This window comes from Brienomyrus brachyistius, chromosome 21 (genome assembly GCF_023856365.1).
Source record: "Brienomyrus brachyistius isolate T26 chromosome 21, BBRACH_0.4, whole genome shotgun sequence".
NCBI classification, from domain to species: domain Eukaryota; kingdom Metazoa; phylum Chordata; class Actinopteri; order Osteoglossiformes; family Mormyridae; genus Brienomyrus; species Brienomyrus brachyistius.
Genome location: NC_064553.1, coordinates 1,314,835 through 1,331,458, shown reverse-complemented (window position 1 = coordinate 1,331,458; position 16,624 = coordinate 1,314,835). Strand labels below are relative to the sequence as shown.

At 50.5% G+C, this 16,624-nt stretch overlaps 2 protein-coding genes across 3 annotated transcripts; one reads left to right on the top strand and one right to left on the bottom strand.

The window, feature by feature from the left end:
* Window positions 1-1,366: 1,366 nt before the first annotated feature.
* Window positions 1,367-5,019, bottom strand: cdc20 (cell division cycle 20 homolog). The gene is made up of 11 exons (XM_048989764.1): window positions 4,795-5,019; window positions 4,057-4,258; window positions 3,753-3,892; window positions 3,579-3,675; window positions 3,359-3,484; window positions 3,056-3,252; window positions 2,881-2,975; window positions 2,130-2,358; window positions 1,935-2,060; window positions 1,744-1,861; window positions 1,367-1,626 (listed from the first exon to the last, which is right to left on the bottom strand). The coding sequence occupies exons 2-11, from the start codon at window positions 4,235-4,237 to the stop codon at window positions 1,448-1,450; spliced, it is 1,488 nt and encodes a 495-aa protein (XP_048845721.1). The 5' UTR covers window positions 4,238-4,258; window positions 4,795-5,019; the 3' UTR covers window positions 1,367-1,447.
* A 682-nt stretch (window positions 5,020-5,701) lies between these two features.
* Window positions 5,702-16,586, top strand: cc2d1b (coiled-coil and C2 domain containing 1B). Of its 2 annotated transcripts, none has more exons than XM_048989761.1 (26): window positions 5,702-5,831; window positions 6,211-6,318; window positions 6,576-6,711; window positions 6,806-6,906; window positions 6,987-7,073; window positions 7,586-7,720; window positions 7,827-8,088; window positions 8,172-8,296; window positions 9,000-9,075; window positions 9,539-9,640; window positions 9,730-9,860; window positions 9,943-10,015; window positions 10,132-10,259; window positions 10,341-10,461; window positions 10,564-10,736; window positions 10,809-10,934; window positions 11,534-11,592; window positions 11,877-11,993; window positions 12,183-12,256; window positions 12,424-12,482; window positions 12,683-12,734; window positions 12,889-12,988; window positions 13,640-13,730; window positions 14,977-15,099; window positions 15,213-15,245; window positions 15,332-16,586. In XM_048989761.1, exons 2-25 carry the CDS (start codon window positions 6,253-6,255, stop codon window positions 15,222-15,224), a joined length of 2,529 nt encoding a protein of 842 aa, XP_048845718.1. In that variant the 5' UTR covers window positions 5,702-5,831; window positions 6,211-6,252; the 3' UTR covers window positions 15,225-15,245; window positions 15,332-16,586. The 2 variants fall into 2 exon arrangements, with proteins under 2 accessions (XP_048845718.1, XP_048845719.1); XM_048989762.1 differs by lacking the exon at window positions 5,702-5,831 and adding an exon at window positions 5,898-6,114.
* Window positions 16,587-16,624: the final 38 nt, after the last annotated feature.

The following is a 16,624-nucleotide window of genomic DNA, read 5'->3' as shown; positions in this document are numbered from 1 at the left end:
TTCTCTACTAGTTTGCTTTTGAGTGGGTGGTGGCACATGCCTAAGTGTCTGTGCCTGTAATCAAAAGGTTGCTGGTTCAAGCCTCACCTGGGTACATCGGCCAGGCCCCTAACCCCCAGCTCCCTAAACTGAAAGTAGGTTCAGGGAGGTAAGTGTCATAAACAGTTTTCTCCACGTCATCAATAGTGTCATTTACATTTACAGGATTTGGCAGACACCCTTAGCCAGAGCGACTTACATAAGTGCTTTGAGACTCTGCGATGAATTTCCGATGCTAGCTCAATACTATTGTTTTTCATTGAGTCAAATATTCATGCTTTCATCCATAAGACAAAGACACACAACCCTAGTAGAGATTTGAACCCAGATCCCAGAGGTGTGAGGCACCAGTACTTACAGCACCATGCCATACACATACAGACCCTTTGAACATCTGCCATGAAAAATCACTTTAATAGCCAGGTCGCATTTGATAGTTCTTGACATAAATTTAAGATCCCCTTTGGCAGTGAGTGTAAGTTTGGGGGACAAGTGGTTTCCCCCTTGCGGTTAAGTGTCTGTGCCTGTAATCAGGTCACAAGTCCAAGCCTCATCTGGGTACATCTGCCAGCCCCTAACTCCCAGCTCCTAAGGGCTGCCCTTGGCAGCAAGCTTGCTTTCACCACCAGAATTTTAGTGTCAACTTTTCAAATTTTTACAGTTCCGTTTGGTCAAAGTATGTTTTGACACAGAAAACCTAACAATGACACAGATAAACTCCCCAGGTGCTAGTTATCCGCTGCTCACACACGGGTTACATACAAAATGGTTTTTCCCCCCCATCACTTTCACAGTATCCCTGGTCAAAGCCTCCAAGTTAGGAAGTGGTGATAAACAGGAAGGAGTGCATTCTCCTGCAGACAGTAGAGCAGGTAAAAATGACAAAATCCTAATTCAGACCAAACCACAAGATAAGTGTAAATGCAGAGTAAAGGTAGGCGACAGTATAGTTTCAGGTAATAGGATGAGCAGTGGTACGAGTAGTAGGGAGTAACGCCATAACTGACAGGAACAAGGTCATAGTAACATTTCAGGCACAAAAAAATTAAAAATTTGGAGCAATGGAGAAAGGGCATAACGGCCATTTTAAAAGCAAGTGAGAGTTGGGGGGGGGGGGTCTGCTACTGGAACGAGTACAAGCAAGGACTATGAAGCTGTACACTGCTGCATGCCATTAACCAATTTATGGAGGGCAATTTACACCACCTTCCATTTTAGTCAGTTACTTCTGACTTTACAGCCCGCTGGGAAAAGGCTTTTAAGCCAGCCCTGAAAGTGAGCTTTGGCATCAGTATTAGGTCTTTACAATCTTAAGCGGGTAATCAAATGGCACTGGAAGTCAAATCTTTATTTACTGAAAATTTAAAATTTGAGAGGGAGTCACAACATTCAGAGAACAGCCATTTAGTTATCTAATCCCCTGGTGAATGATGCTGTTGGTCGACTTCGCCATCTTCTCTTTTGCCTTCTTTGTTAAGGGGTCGAGTTCAAAGCACTTCCACAAGCGAACAGTTTCATCAGCAGCCACTGAAGCGACGGTGGAACAGTCAGGACTCAGGGCCAGGTTCAGAACTCTTGCTTCGTGTCCTAGAAGTCAGGACACACGTAAAAGCAGGCTTTAGTTGTAACAGTACTGACCCATGGTTGTACAAGTTGGCACCATATTCATCTGATGTTTGACTGTCCAAATGGTCGCAAACATACCCAGAAACTCTGCCACTTTAGTCATGGACGGATACTTCCAGATCACCAGGCCATCACACGCGAAGCCATGACCAGACACAAGTTCCTTGTGGTTTGGTGCAAACACCAAAGATGAAATCTAGGGGAGCACAAGATAAATCTCCTGCAACGTACTTACACCAAGTTCTCTCTCATAAGTGCCAATTCATTACCTGAGACTGTGTGTCCAAGGAATTAGTGCAAGTCCCAGTGTGAGTGTTCCAAATGCGGATATGCCTGTCACTGGTGCCCCCTCCCGAAGCAAGGATGTTGTGTTGCCATGGACACCAGGCCAAAGCCTAAAATGGATAAAGTTTATGCAAAAGCAACTCTATGGCGCCTCCAGGAGATCCTCAGGAGAAGCTTACCTTAACAGCCCCTTGGTGGCTGGTGAAGCAGTTGATGGCTCCCTGATTTCCACCTTCTGTCACTCCTGGCCACACATACACCAAGTTGTCGTTCCCGCCACTTGCCAGGTACTTGCCATCTGGTGACCACTTCAGTCCACAGACCTCCTGGGAATGGCCAGTCAATGTGAAGATGTGGTGGTCAGGCATCCTGACATCATGGTGGTGGATGTGGCCAGACCTGGAGCCACTAACAAGATAAAAAAATTGCACATGAATTCAAGCTAGGAATACATCTACAGAAGGATTGTATGGCTTGCTGGTGTGTCAGTTCGTTTGTAGATCAAGTTAGAACTTGGAAAAAAAAAATTGACAAATGCCATTTTGACTAATGAGCAGAGGACCAGATATCAGAAATGGGAATCAAGCAATTCGTTCCCATTGGAACAAAGTTTTGAATTTCACTAGCTAAAGACTAACTAGCATTAACCTGAATGTGATTAGAAAACACACAATTTGCTTTGATAAGTCGTCAATTCTAACAAGAACTGAATGTGATACCCCTTGGAAAGCAATTAAAACCAAACAGCTTGCAGCATATGCATTGCTAGGTCATGTGGGCGATGTCAGTTATGGGTGACATTGCCGAATGTGAAAAATCCCCAGAGGTTACGTAGCACCAAGCTGAACCACAGAGCTCCAATGCACGTTCCCTCTGCGGCAGCATCGGCATTCATCTGCCACAGCGGGCACTGCTCAGGAAGTCGGGTACCTGGACAGGATGTGGTTATTCCAGCTGAGGGAGCACACGCGTGCTGTGTGGCTGGCCATACTGCGTAGACGCTTCTGCTTCTCCACATCCCAGAGCTGTGGACCAGAGCACATTAGTGCTTATTCACCAGGAAACATGGGCAGCCACAGCGCCACACCCACAGCTCCACACCCACCTGAACTTTGCCATCACTTGTGCCTATAGCCAGGTAATTTCCCTCTTTGATCCAGCTGACTGAGCAGATGTAATCCTGCTCCTGCTCCATCTTCATAAGCAGAGTGATGTCCCCCTGACTGGCATCCCACAGGTACACGCTGTTGTGCAGGGCCACAGCCAGGAGGTTCTGGCTGCTCCAGTCCAGCAAGTTCAGGTCTGTGAATTAAGTCAAGATCACCACATCTTCATCTGCACTGAATTCTTGACAAATCAGCTAATGCGTGGCAGCCACTTAAGCTATAGCACAGGCCAGAACACTTACAGAAGTCATTCCTCAGATCTGGGGCGTCAAGAATTCGGTCAGGTACAGTGGAAATGTATCTGCTCTTTTTCATAGACACCGGGGTGGTGACCTGGCTGTAGAGGACTCGCAGATTATTCTGATAACCTGCAAGCATGGTAATTGTGTGTGTGTGTGTGGAAGGGATGGGGAGAAACAGTTCTGGATTTCCATTAAAAGAAAAGCTCAAGTTCAACACTACCTTCTGGGGCATTCAAGGGCTTTCCTCCCAAATGCAGGATTTTTGCCTCCTCGACATCATAACCATTGAGGTTCACAGACCAAGCCTTCTGCATCTCCTGCAAGGGAAGATTCTGCTTTAGTGATGTGTGTGTGTGTGTGTGTGTGTCACTCACACAAAGCCCAATGCACTCACTGTAGACGCATTGGGATCTGCAGGCTCATTGTCCTTCGAGAGCAAGAAACTGGCGACATCCATCTGCTTGTTGTTTCTGCTGGGAATGTAGCGGTCACCGCCCACTTTGGAGGGTGTGCACTGCAGTTTACCGTTCTTGCCTGCAGGAGAATTAGAACAAATTCCAGCTATGTACAACACACAACCCTTAAGACTCCCACACCCCTGAAAGCACTTGAGGCAAATCTTCCATACGATCCCAACAGAGACCAGGGGGCAGACACCCAGTATGCTAGCATCCATCACTTCAGAGTGATAGCATTACCTGGCGTCTTATTGGGAGTCTTTGATTTGCTGAGGGACCTGTTCATCGACTTGCTCGGTGACAGGACGCTGGTGTTGGTAGATGCCGACTTCCGCTGCCAGCGAGCCATGGGCGCGTTCGTGATCGGCATGTCCAGCTTCAACAGGCTGTGCATGTCGTTCTCAAACACGAACTGAGCCATTCAGCCGGCCGGGCCACAGGGCTAAGTGGGAACAGGGTCACACGGTGCACCGTGACGAGGCTGCCAGCTCCAGCCAGCTGGCTGGCGTGACAATTCCAGACAAGTTTGCACACGTGTTTACATGAACGTAACGGTTTTACCACGTTGCAAGTTTAACTACATCAAGAGCAGTGGGTAAGTTTTAGCTTTATAACAGAATATTGATTCCCAGTTCCCTGGGTGCTGCTAAGGAGGGCCGCCCTTCGCGGTCAGCTTGCTCTCAAGAACAGAGCAATCGGGGGGGGGGGGGGGGGGGGGGTGTAATTATATATTATATATATCAAATGAAATAAAAAACACAAAATATACAGTCTTACTAATTTTACTGTTCTTAAAGCAATAGTGGAAATATTCCTTGCATGACAGCGAGTCTGAAAGCGAAGCGCGAGTGTCACGCCAGACGCGAGTTGGCAACCCTGAAAACGAACCTAACAGAACCGTCGCCATGGTAAGAAAATATTAAGAAAAGCGGAGAATTCATAGTAGCAAATAAATACGCTACCTAAAAGATGACATACCTTACGAGGATGAAATATTCAACAGAACGCCTTGCAAGAGCCTTCCCACACGAAAAAGGTTATTTGCGGCAGAGATAACGACTTCCAAGAATGAATTCCAAATCACACTCTGTCAGGTTTCACACACCAAAACCCACGAGATGACTTGTTTAAAAACTTGCACAAAACCCTTCAACCACGTCTCCACTATAAGTTTCAAAAGAAGCTGTGCAACGGATACTCAATGGCCATTTTTAAACCGCCGGTTTCGCGTTCTGATTGGTTAATTTTAAAAACCGTCTCGTGAGGTTGCTTAGCAGCGGTATATGATTATTCGATATGACTGGGTAATTCTTTTAGACCCGCCTCCCAAACGCTTTCCGTAGTGTGACGCGTTTCCGAATTGGTCTGTTGGTTGTTTATAAGGTGTAAAAGGAATACTATAGCAAAAAGAGCACGGTCTTCACCACAATTCTTTGATGTGTAGGATGATAGTACAATAGTGTACAATACTTTAGTTATTAAGTCATTTTCCAATATTCACGCATGTTTTGCTCGGTTGCGTAGTTCATTTTTCTATGTACAAATATTTATCATTTGTACAAATCTTCATTATAATCTTCATTATAATCTTCATTTGTACATTATACCTGGCCAGACTAGGGAATAACTGTCACATAAAGTTCTGTTTCCTTATATAGTATCCGTGTGGATAAACATTTAAAATGACGTGCATTTTAGTATTGCCATAGAACTGCTCCGATGCAGTTGTTTATTAAGCACACATAAAACAGGAATGACGGGCTATATGAGCGTGTCATTTCAGCCGGATGACACCCCTTTTGCTCATTCTCGTTTATACTATTATAATAAAAAGAACTGCAAGCCACGTGACATAGTGCTCCGTGCGGCGGCGCGCTCTCGAGGGCGTGTCACGTGCTTCCGCGTAGCGCTGTTCTCGCGCTCCGCTAGAGCTGTGTGGAGGTAGCGGCCCGGCGGCTTCAGGTGTCGGTCTTCGCCTGCTGGATTCAGCTTGCGCGTCCCGGACGTGCTCACAGGTACCGTCGCTCACGTGTATAACTTTGACCGGCGCCTCAAAAACACTTTACGGGGTAAACGCTGTGCCAATAACCGTAGTAACACGGGTTGGGTAACAGTGACGCCGCGCCTTTATTTACGCCCCGGCAAAGTTCCGAAACCTTGCAGACAGTCTGACACTGCTCTTGCGACGTGAGCTCGTCGTTTAAAGTTGGCTTCGTAGTTACAGCTGCCGGTTTAATGGGCCGGGGCAGTGTCTAACAATACAGGCAACGGTCTGATGGCACAGCTGTGGACCTCCAGGTAAGCCAGGGGCCGTGCGGTACCAGCTCCGCGGTTCTGTCCCCGCTGATATAGCTGCCCTAGCCTTAATGTAATCCGACCTTCCGGACATCCCAGGTACCGTGTTCTCCGTTGGAGAGTGGGCGGCAGCCGGACGTCATGCTGAGCCGGAAGAAAGCGAGAGCTCCTGGGGCCAAAGGCCGAGGTGCCGCAGCGGCCAAACAGGTGGGCATTGTTGTCGGAAGTCCTTATTCATTAGCTTCACAAAACATGCAAATACCATTTATAATGAAAGGCAGGAGTGTCATATGGAACTGGCTGATATTTTACCGGAACCAGGGTGAATGCTCCTTTTTCAGACCAGCTATAACGCATTCTCCATGGACAGGTCTTTCGTTATATCCGTTACAAGCGCAGTTCAGTCAGTCACGTGACCTGCGTGTTAATAATGTCCGATGATGTTTTGGAAACCGCCTTGGCAGATGGGGCTTTTCATGGACCCAGAGGAGATGATGGACATGCAGGACGATGTGGACGACACAGAGCTGGAAGCAGAGTTTGCTGCTTTAGTGGGGAGAAAGAGTGCTGCAGCGGGAGCAGCTAAACCGAAAGCCAAAGGTGAGAGAGGAGCCCGCTGGCCTGAATGGTGACTTTACCTGTGTTATTATTCGGACAGTTGTACTAAAGATTTCCGATTTGAATCATGCTGCAGCTCCTGTACCCATGGAACACATTGAAAAAATGGCGGAGGACTGCATGAAAGATGTGGACGATGAGGAAGACGAGGATCTGGAGGGCGATGAAGATCTGCTGGTAGGTTTCCGTTCTGAAGTACCTTCAGCAGAACTGCTGCGCATCCAGAACCTCATGGTGTCTGTCTGCCGCCCTCCCAGGCTGAGTTACAGGAGGTTGTGGGTGATGAGGAAGCTGAGGATGAAGATCACACGACTCCGGCACTGACACGGGAATCCGCCCAGCAGGTGCCGAACGGGGCAGGGTCTGACGGAGCATCATGGGTTTGGCAGCATCGTGGCTGAAGGGAAAGAAATGGTTGCTTTTGCTGATTCTGTATTCATTTGTTACCAAGTGAAGCCCTTTGGATTGAAGGTGTGGGCAGTGTTTTTTTCCCCCCTCTTCCTGGGCTGAGTGGGAGGCGCATGAATGAGGTCCTTGTCTCTCCTTTTACTTTTCCAGCCCCTCCCAGAGGCACTTCTCCCATTTTAGCCCCACATAAACCTGAGTGTAGATATTTTTATTTCGTAGTCTTACAGCATGTATGGAACGAAGCGTTTTCTCATTTCAGGAAAGAGAGAGAAGGTGAGATTTTTCACATCTAGCTTTGAAACCAGCTGCTTCGGCACAGCTGCCTTAATCCTGCCTTCGTCCCGCGGAGCCCGCCGGAGCTTCAGAGTGAATTGCGTACTCGTGGTGGACTTTGTGTTGACTCTCGGCTGTTACTGGCAGTTAAAGTGTTTCCTCCTCTCTGCGGAAGGTTAAGGATTCCGCGGCCCCTGGAAGTTTGGAGCACACCTTGGCTGAGAGAATACAAATGTACCAGACTGCAGTGGCCAATGCCAATGCATCTGGGGAGGCCTCAAAGGCTCGACGGTATGAGAGAGGCCTCAAGGTAGGTGTGCCCCATCCAATGAGGAGGGAGGAGGGGGGGGGGGGGGGGGGCGGGAGGGTTCTTCCATTTGGGTGTGACTGACGTCACTTCCCTCACTGGCTTATAGTCCCTGGAGACGATGCTCACAGCCGTGAAGAAGGGGAGCAAGGTCAACGAATCTGAAATACCTCCTCCAGTGGTCAGCGGGGCTTGTGGTGCTGCCCCCACGAGGGCACCTCCAGAGCCACCAGAAGCGACTGCCCCCATGCAGCAGACGCTGCTCGTTTCCACGGCAACTGGGCCCAGTCAGGAAAAGCCAGTAGAGAGCAGTTCGGAAAGCCAGCCGGAGCTGGGTGTCATGGCCAGGGAGCCTGCTGGTGTCCAGGCAGGTTAGTAGTCGTTTAAGGGGCCTGCACAGAGACGTTTGGTTTGTGAATATAGGGCATTGCAGTCCTGCCTTCTGCATCCACAGGCGGGGAACTGGAAGCCACCAAGGCCATGCTGCTGGAACGGCAGAGGGAATACAAGCTGGCAGCTTTGAAAGCCAAACAGAGCGGGGACACGGAGCAGGCCAGAGCCCTCCTGAAGACGGGAAAGGTACAGCGAGGCCTCCGCCAGTGTGCTTCCGATGGTGCAGGGGGAGTCAAATCCCTGAAGGGTCGCGGTCTCTCCCGACACTCAACTGATTAACGGCTGAAGTAATTTTCCGACTTGAACAATATCACTCAATTTGCAGGAGAGATCGATGTCATCAGCCGATGCTTCACACCTTCAGAAGGTGGCTGATGATGTTACCTGTCCAGACAATGATGCCAATTAATCAGTCAGTAAATGCCGTTTGGTGGAGTTCGGCATTATTTCAGATGCTACCGTCCGTTTTTGGCACCTCGTGCAGCCCTGGTCTCGCCTCTCATGCTGGTTTCTGTGACCCGAATCAGCAGACTAAGCTGACAGGTCCACAGAATCCAGGACAGGAGATGATCTCGGGTCACTTACACACATGGCTTTTCTCTCTCTGCTCGCACCATGTCTGGCGTACAGAAACATGGGCAGAGCATGCGGAATCCAGTACCACTGTAGAACTGCTGTCAGAGAAAAGACTGCTGAGATGTTTGGAATTGTCCTCAAATCAGGTCAAGAGATTGGGGGGCTTGGGGGGGGGGGCACAGACACAAAGCCAGTCCTCTGCTTGTTGCCTGGACCCAGCTGCATCCTCTCCTACCAGAGATTTCCCAAACTATCTCAGGCATGCTGTGCATGTAGGAGTTAAGACAAGGATCTTGTTGTGTTTTTTGTCCAGAGATTTGACGCTGTGTTGGAAGCGTTGGAGAACGGGCAGCCAGTCGACCTCAGCAACATGCCCCCCGTCCCTGGAGGTAAGTGGTAGTTACAGATGCCTGGTCTCACTGTATTTTCCATGCCCTGTCATATGGGTGAAGGACACCAGGCCCTGTGTGTGCGTGTGTGTTTTTTTTCCGGAAATGCTTCCTCATTGCCTTATCGGAACTTCCACATTTGAATGTAGCTTATCAGCTCTGTTTTATGAGTTCATATTCACAACCTCTGTCACACTGCAATTCCTTGGCATTTTCACAGAGCCGACATTAAGTTTTAAAGCATAAATGTCCTACATGTTGTATGTTTAAAGCTGACTGGCACACCCTGAAGTTTGTCTGCTTGTCAGATAGTCATGTTGGTAATTATATTGTTTATTGTGTTAAGTTTTTGTTTGGGGAAAAAATTAGTGCAATTCAGCTATGAGCCATCTATAGACAAAAGCTGATGCTTCGAATGTGATGCTGTGAGGAATAATGGTCGATGGCCATGTCCCTTATTCAGAAGCGGCAGACACCCCCAGCGCGGGCTCTCCGCCGGGCACCGGGAAAGCAGCCTCTGCCTCACAGGAAGCCCGGGTCTCGCTGCCGGCCTCCGCCGCAGCAGGTCAGCCACGCATGTCAACTGGCCTAGACGCCAGCCCAGCACACACGCTTCAAGGAGCACGTGATGGGCATGTTCTTCTTGTCTTCCAGCTGCCCCAGCCCAGCCCAAGGACACCCTGGAGGCTCTGGAGCAAAGGATGGCCAAGTACCAGGAAGCCTATACCCAAGCCAAGGAGAGCGGGGATTCCCGCAAGGCCCGCATGCATGAGCGCATAGCCAAGGTTAGCCCAGGCCGATCACCTCAAAGCCACACACAGGGCCGCCGGAGTTCCCCCGCTTGACCTTTGACCTCTCTCCCCACAGCAATACCAGAGTGCCATACGTACCCACAAAGCAGGCAAAGCCGTCAACTTTGAGGAGCTTCCAGTTCCACCAGGTGCGTCTCGGCTCGACGGATTTTGCTTTCTGCCATTACTGGTGCAGTAAAGGGCTGTGCTGTTTTTTTGGTGAATTATTCCTACCAGTGATTGGGTACTTGGTTCCGGATTCCAGGCTTTCCACCAATCCCTGGGTTGGAGAAGGTAGCGGGAGGATCTGAGCAAAGCTTGGTAACGGTGCTGGAGGCGGCCAACAAGCTTGCTGCAGATGACGGGAAGGAGTCGGCGGAAGATGAGGATGAGGTAGTTTGCTGCTCCGGGGTCAAGGCAGCTCAAGCGTGATATGTAGCGTTGGTCTAAAGTTTTTTTGTTAAACCATCCCAGAGCGAGCTACCCACACCTGGGAAGCCCCAGAAGCCCTTGCTTGCTGTGCCACCATCTGTGCAGGTCCCCAGTGCCATGCAGTCGCCCTCTGTGGAGGGTCAGGCTCCTGCCTCATCCAAAGGTATTGAACTGTAGCAGCCACCCTTACTTGCTGGTTTAAGAGATTTTCCACGTTAACTGGATGAATGGTTTCTAGTTTGTAAGTCTCCTTGGATCCCTACAGCTGATCAGCAGCTGGACTTCCTGGAGAGCCGTAAGAAGCAGTACATGAAGGCAGCTCTGCAGGCCAAGCAGAAGAAAGACATGGAGCAGGCTAAAACCTTCCTGCGGGTCGCTAAGAGCATCGACCCCATCATCGAGGCAGCCAGGAGTGGGAAGGCGGTTGACCTTGCCAAGGTAGCCCCATCCGCTGCACTAGGGTGGGACTCTGATGATAGAACTTCTACTAATTGCCCACATCTTTTGCAGGTGCCATCACCCCCAGGAGACGAGGATGAGGACTTTATTCTGGTGCACCACAGTGAAGTTCAGGTCTCAGAGAAGACAGAGGAGGTGTACTCCCAGCTGTTCAAGCTGCTGAACCAGCAGTATGAGGTGGGGGTGACCGTACCTCTGTAGTGCTTGACAAGCACCCACGTTTGGTAGAAATGTTGCTCCTCAGAGAAGAAGGAAAATGTAAAAAGGGCAGTGTGAAGGGCAAGTTTCCATTGAAACGTTTCCTCTTCCTTTAGAATGTACAAACTTTTTTCATAATTGAGGCCCTTGGTTACTAGACCTTAACGCGAAGCCGTTCAGTGCCTCAGGCTGTCCGGTCAGTAGGTGTGTAACAATGCAAAAGATTCACAGTGTGGTACATGGTTTTGGGTTCATCGTTCACTGCAGCTTCAGTACAGCAGGGAAAACAGAATGTGCTTTGAAATGTATTATTAAATATGCAAACATGATTTAGGACAATTGTATACCAAACCATTTTGTGATTTACATGGCTTATAGTGTTAATTGTGAAATGAGAAGTAACTTTTGTAACATTAGTAATGTAATGAGAGCTCAGCGGGCTGCACCTGTCGGGGCGAATCGTACTTCTGTCTCCTGGAACCGTGATACGAGGCTGAACATTTGTATCAGGGTTTCAGAAGAGTTAAACCCTGGCTTTTCATCATACCAACTATCTGACTGGCTGTTCCCCTTTTTAGAAATGCCTGACGTACTCAACACAGTTCAGCCACATGGGAAACATCACGGAGACCACAAAGTACGTATACAGCAGGACCCTGCCCATGGCGAGAGCTAACAAAACCCCGGGCATGCTCACAGCAGATGGCGACACTTCTGCTGTGACGGTGCTGTCTAGCTGCTGTGGCCAAGGTGATGGAGCAGAAACACTCAGATGAGGAGCTAGGAGTTGTGCCTTGGATACATGCGGTCGGAATGCCGCACACTCACCTCGGGCAGCAGAGCGTGCATCTCGTCTCCTGCGTCCTCACTGCAGGATTAGGGCTGCAGAGGTTACATGTTGGCTTCCTGTTTCCTTCTCAGGTTTGAGAAGATGGCCGAAGGTTGTAAGAAAAATCTGGAGATCCTGAAGCTGGCACAGGTGCAGGGACTGGAGCCCCCAAAACACCATTTTGAGGACAGGACCTACAAGACTGTGAGGTGGGGGTCACTGGCCATGCTGCAGGCCCTCCTATCTCTGCTCTCCTTTTATCCTCTCTTCCTTTAATCTTCCTTTTTAAGACTCATGGGGTCATATTTAACCCCCTGTAATCGAAACCATTCAGGAAGCCATTTCTTCCTCTAGAAGAACATCCAAGGAGACTCCGAAGGTTCACTCTCTCTCCACAGGATATTTCCCGAGCTCAGCAGCACAGAGATGGTGGTTGTGATTGTGAAAGGAATGAATGTACCAGCTCCTCACGGTAAGAGCACCCATCTCTACACCTCAACATCTGTGAGGATAGTCTAAGGGGTCCAGGGAGACTCAAGCGAGCGCTGACTGCGGGAGCAGAGCGACTGCCTCTGGTGACCAGAGCAGATGCAATTCGTCACTCTGTTTCCACTCACTCCCTCTGGTCCTGATCTGCAGGCATCGCCCCCAATGACCTGGACGCCTTTGTGAAGTTTGAGTTCCCGTATCCCAGCACGGTGAGCACCGCTCTTCACGAAGTAGGGTACAGGCTCTGCTCACTGCCAGCTCACCTGTAGGGTAACTGACCTGTAGTAGCCACAGTTTGTACACTTAATCATCATCCTGTCATGTGCAGAGTGTGCTGTTATAGGGTCAGGTGATTCTGCGGAGAGATACCTCAAGAGGGTTCTTTGTTTTTACTTTTTTTTTCTTACAGGAGCAGCCTCAGAAACACAAAACTGCTGTGGTTAAAAACACTAACTGTCCAGGTAACTCATAGCACCGGCATTGCTGCACATCCTGCAGACACTGAGTGAGTGTCGTGCTCTGACGTTTCTCAGTGGCTACGGGGAAGCTTGGCTGGGAACATGAGGTGTGCGAACTGCAGGGGCATCTCACCTTCTGCTCTTCTGCTTCATGCAGAGTATAACCAGAGCTTTACTCTCAACATCAACCGCAACCACAGAGGCTTCCGGAGAGTCATCCAGTCCAAAGGTCTCAAACTGGAGGTGCTGCACAAGGGGTGAGTTCAGACCACCACCCTGCTGGCGAAACCAGACCTAGACCCCGTAAATATAAATGAGACTCTAGCTTCTGACAATCTAGGACAGCAGTCTGGTGGTCACTAAGCCAGCAGGTAGGACACGGACCCGAAAGTTAATAGTGCTGGTCGAAGGTAGAGTTCTGCCATGTCCCTTTGAGCAAGTAACCTAACCTGATTTTCTGTCATAAAAATACCCAGGCACACAAAAGGGAGGTAGGTAGCTCTTGATCTATCCTCCATGCAGTTGATCCAGTGAGCCAGGCTCCCCCCTCAGGCAACACAGGGCATAACACCCTTCTTAGGATTTACCAGCCCGTCTGAAGACACACCCATATGCTACTGTGCCTCTTGGAATTTCCTTCAGGATCAGTAACATACTACTACTACTATAGAGCATGTCTGTGCCAGGGGTGGGATTCGAACCAATAACCCTCGAAGTGTGAGGCTACAGTGCCACCTACTGAGCTAATGTATCGACCTGATATAGTGGTGGGGGGGGAGTGGTCTTAAAAATAAAAGTGGTCAGATTGGATCTCTAACATCCAGATGGTGCTTCATGTTGGGAGCTGCCTGCGTGTTTTTGGGCTACGAGGCCATCCCCCACAGCCTCTAACTGCTCTCACCTCACAGGGGATTCCTGAGGAGCGACAAGCTCGTGGGCACAGCGCTTCTGAAGCTTGAGAAACTGGAAATGGAGAGTGAGGTGCGGGAGATTGTGGAGGTGAGTTCATGGGGAGGGAGGTGCGGGAGATTGTGGAGGTGAGTTCATGGGGAGGGAGGTGCGGGAGATTGTGGAGGTGAGTTCATGGGGAGGGAGGTGCGGGAGATGGTGGAGGCGAGTTCATGGGGAGGGAGGTGCGGGAGATGGTGGAGGCGAGTTCATGGGGAGGGAGGTGCGGGAGATTGTGGAGGCGAGTTCATGGGGAGGGAGGTGCGGGAGATTGTGGAGGTGAGTTCATGGGGAGGGAGGGGAGGGAGATCGTGGAGGCCAGTTCATGGGGAGGGAGGTGCGGGAGATCGTGGAGGCGAGTTCATGGGGAGGGAGGTGCGGGAGATCGTGGAGGCGAGTTCATGGGGAGGGAGGTGCGGGAGATCGTGGAGGCGAGTTCATGGGGAGGGAGGTGCGGGAGATCGTGGAGGCGAGTTCATGGGGAGGGAGGTGCGGGAGATCGTGGAGGCGAGTTCATGGGGAGGGAGGTGCGGGAGATCGTGGAGGCGAGTTCATGGGGAGGGAGGTGCGGGAGATCGTGGAGGCGAGTTCATGGGGAGGGAGGTGCGGGAGATCGTGGAGGCGAGTTCATGGGGAGGGAGGTGCGGGAGATCGTGGAGGCGAGTTCATGGGGAGGGAGGTGCGGGAGATCGTGGAGGCCAGTTCATGGGGAGGGAGGTGCGGGAGATCGTGGAGGCCAGTTCATGGGGAGGGAGGTGCGGGAGATCGTGGAGGCCAGTTCATGGGGAGGGAGGTGCGGGAGATCGTGGAGGCGAGTTCATGGGGAGGGAGGTGCGGGAGATCGTGGAGGCGAGTTCATGGGGAGGGAGGTGCGGGAGATCGTGGAGGCCAGTTCATGGGGAGGGAGGTGCGGGAGATCGTGGAGGCCAGTTCATGGGGAGGGAGGTGCGGGAGATCGTGGAGGCCAGTTCATGGGGAGGGAGGTGCGGGAGATCGTGGAGGCCAGTTCATGGGGAGGGAGGTGCGGGAGATCGTGGAGGCCAGTTCATGGGGAGGGAGGTGCGGGAGATCGTGGAGGCCAGTTCATGGGGAGGGAGGTGCGGGAGATCGTGGAGGCCAGTTCATGGGGAGGGAGGCTTCAGACTTTTGCACATTTACAGCTGCAACTGTCTACTTTTTTTTTCCCCGGTAACAATTTTGATAGAGAGAAACGCTTTGGCTTTTGGGGCCTGTGTGGTTCCTCAAGCAGGTTAAGGCTGGAATAGTCTCCTCAAACACTGTGACCTGTGTTGCCCAGGTGATGGAGGGTCGCAAGCCCACAGGAGGTCTGCTGGAGGTCAGAGTTCGTCTACGGGAGCCTCTCAGTGGCCAGGATGTACAGACTGTTACAGAGCACTGGCTGATTCTGGATCAGCCTCAGGTACCAACTCTAGCTGCAGTATATACAGCTGCAAAGACCTGGGAGTGACTGCAGCTCTGGAGAACCACACTGTGCTACATCCTCTGGTCTAACAGTTCCCCTCTCTGTTCTAGGTCGTTGTTTAAAAACATGGCCGGTCAGGAAAGGTAGGCGCTGTCCATCTCCTTGGATTCCACTGTGACAAACTGAAGCACAAGGCATTATTCTTCCTGATAAAACATTCCTCTTCCAGGTGAACAAGTGCCTCACCACCAGAGATCTGCAATTTGGTGGCTGAACCATTTCCCACACTGTGCACTGGCCCTCCTGGAAGGAGGAACACAGCCCCCAGTTCCTCAGGGGGGGTCTCACTGGATGTGTAACAGCACTTTGGATAATCAGCAGATGCCTTCAGCCTGGCTTCCAGGTCAGGCTGAATGGGGGAAACACCTGACTTCACCTCACTATTTGTTTCTGAATCAGGGTGATAAGTTGGAAGTCAGCATGATAAATGCCTAGGCACTAATACCAAAGTTATCACTGTCGCTATACTATGCATAGTAAAATAGCGCATGCGCACACACACACACACACACATATCCATAACGTACACTTCAGCCACCAATTGAGCAGGTTAACAATGCGGTACGATTGGCTCCGCCACACAAACATCAGCCTTTCTGCAGTGGTCTGTTTGATCACAGTCTCACCTATTTGCAGGCACCTTGCCACCTAGATACAGATGCCAACAGTCGGTCCCGGGAATCCACTGTTCAGCACTTTCGGATGGTTCACATGCATTCTGGTGAAATGGAGACCTGTGCACTTTAGTGTTCCATTTTAAATTCCAGGAACGGTGTGTCAAAAACCTGGGTCGTATGTTATCAGGAAAAAGCATTGGGGATTGTGACACTCCCCCAGAGGCAAAGTGGGGGGAGATGTACCTTCTGCATCGTGCCATTCAGTCAGGCAGGCTGGTTTTCATTCCAGGAGGAGATTTCACGTGACTTTAGTTTGCCTCTTTATAATCACAGGTCTTCATTTAGCTCTCGCTATCTTTCTCTGGGAGTTCTTGGTTTATTTAAATAAGAAGCACCTTAAAGTTTACATGTCGTAAAATGACACAGTGAGCCTGGCATAGAAAGTCAGTCATGGCAGACTGACTAGGCAGCGAGCCGGTGGGGGGGGGCGCACCGTGTTTGATCGCTGACCTGTAAAGAGACTGGAATACGTTGGTACCGTGTTCTTCCCGTACCTCAGTTCGCCTTTGAGCATGTCCCCTGGAGCACTGTGCCTCCCTCTGGTGGCTGAGGCTCGCGGGGCCGCTGTGCGCCCCTAACCTGGCATCCACAGCCCCCTCTGTACAGACCACACCTCTCATGGATCAGCTCCAGCGGGCCGCTGTCCCGGCTCTGCCACCACTACTCTTCAGAGGCCTTGATACTTTAGTATAACTTGTGTACTGGCTTGGATTTAAACTTATTGCAATAAAAGTTAGTTTCTCTTTTTGCAGGTCTCTCTTTAATTAAAGGTTTGCATGCACAGA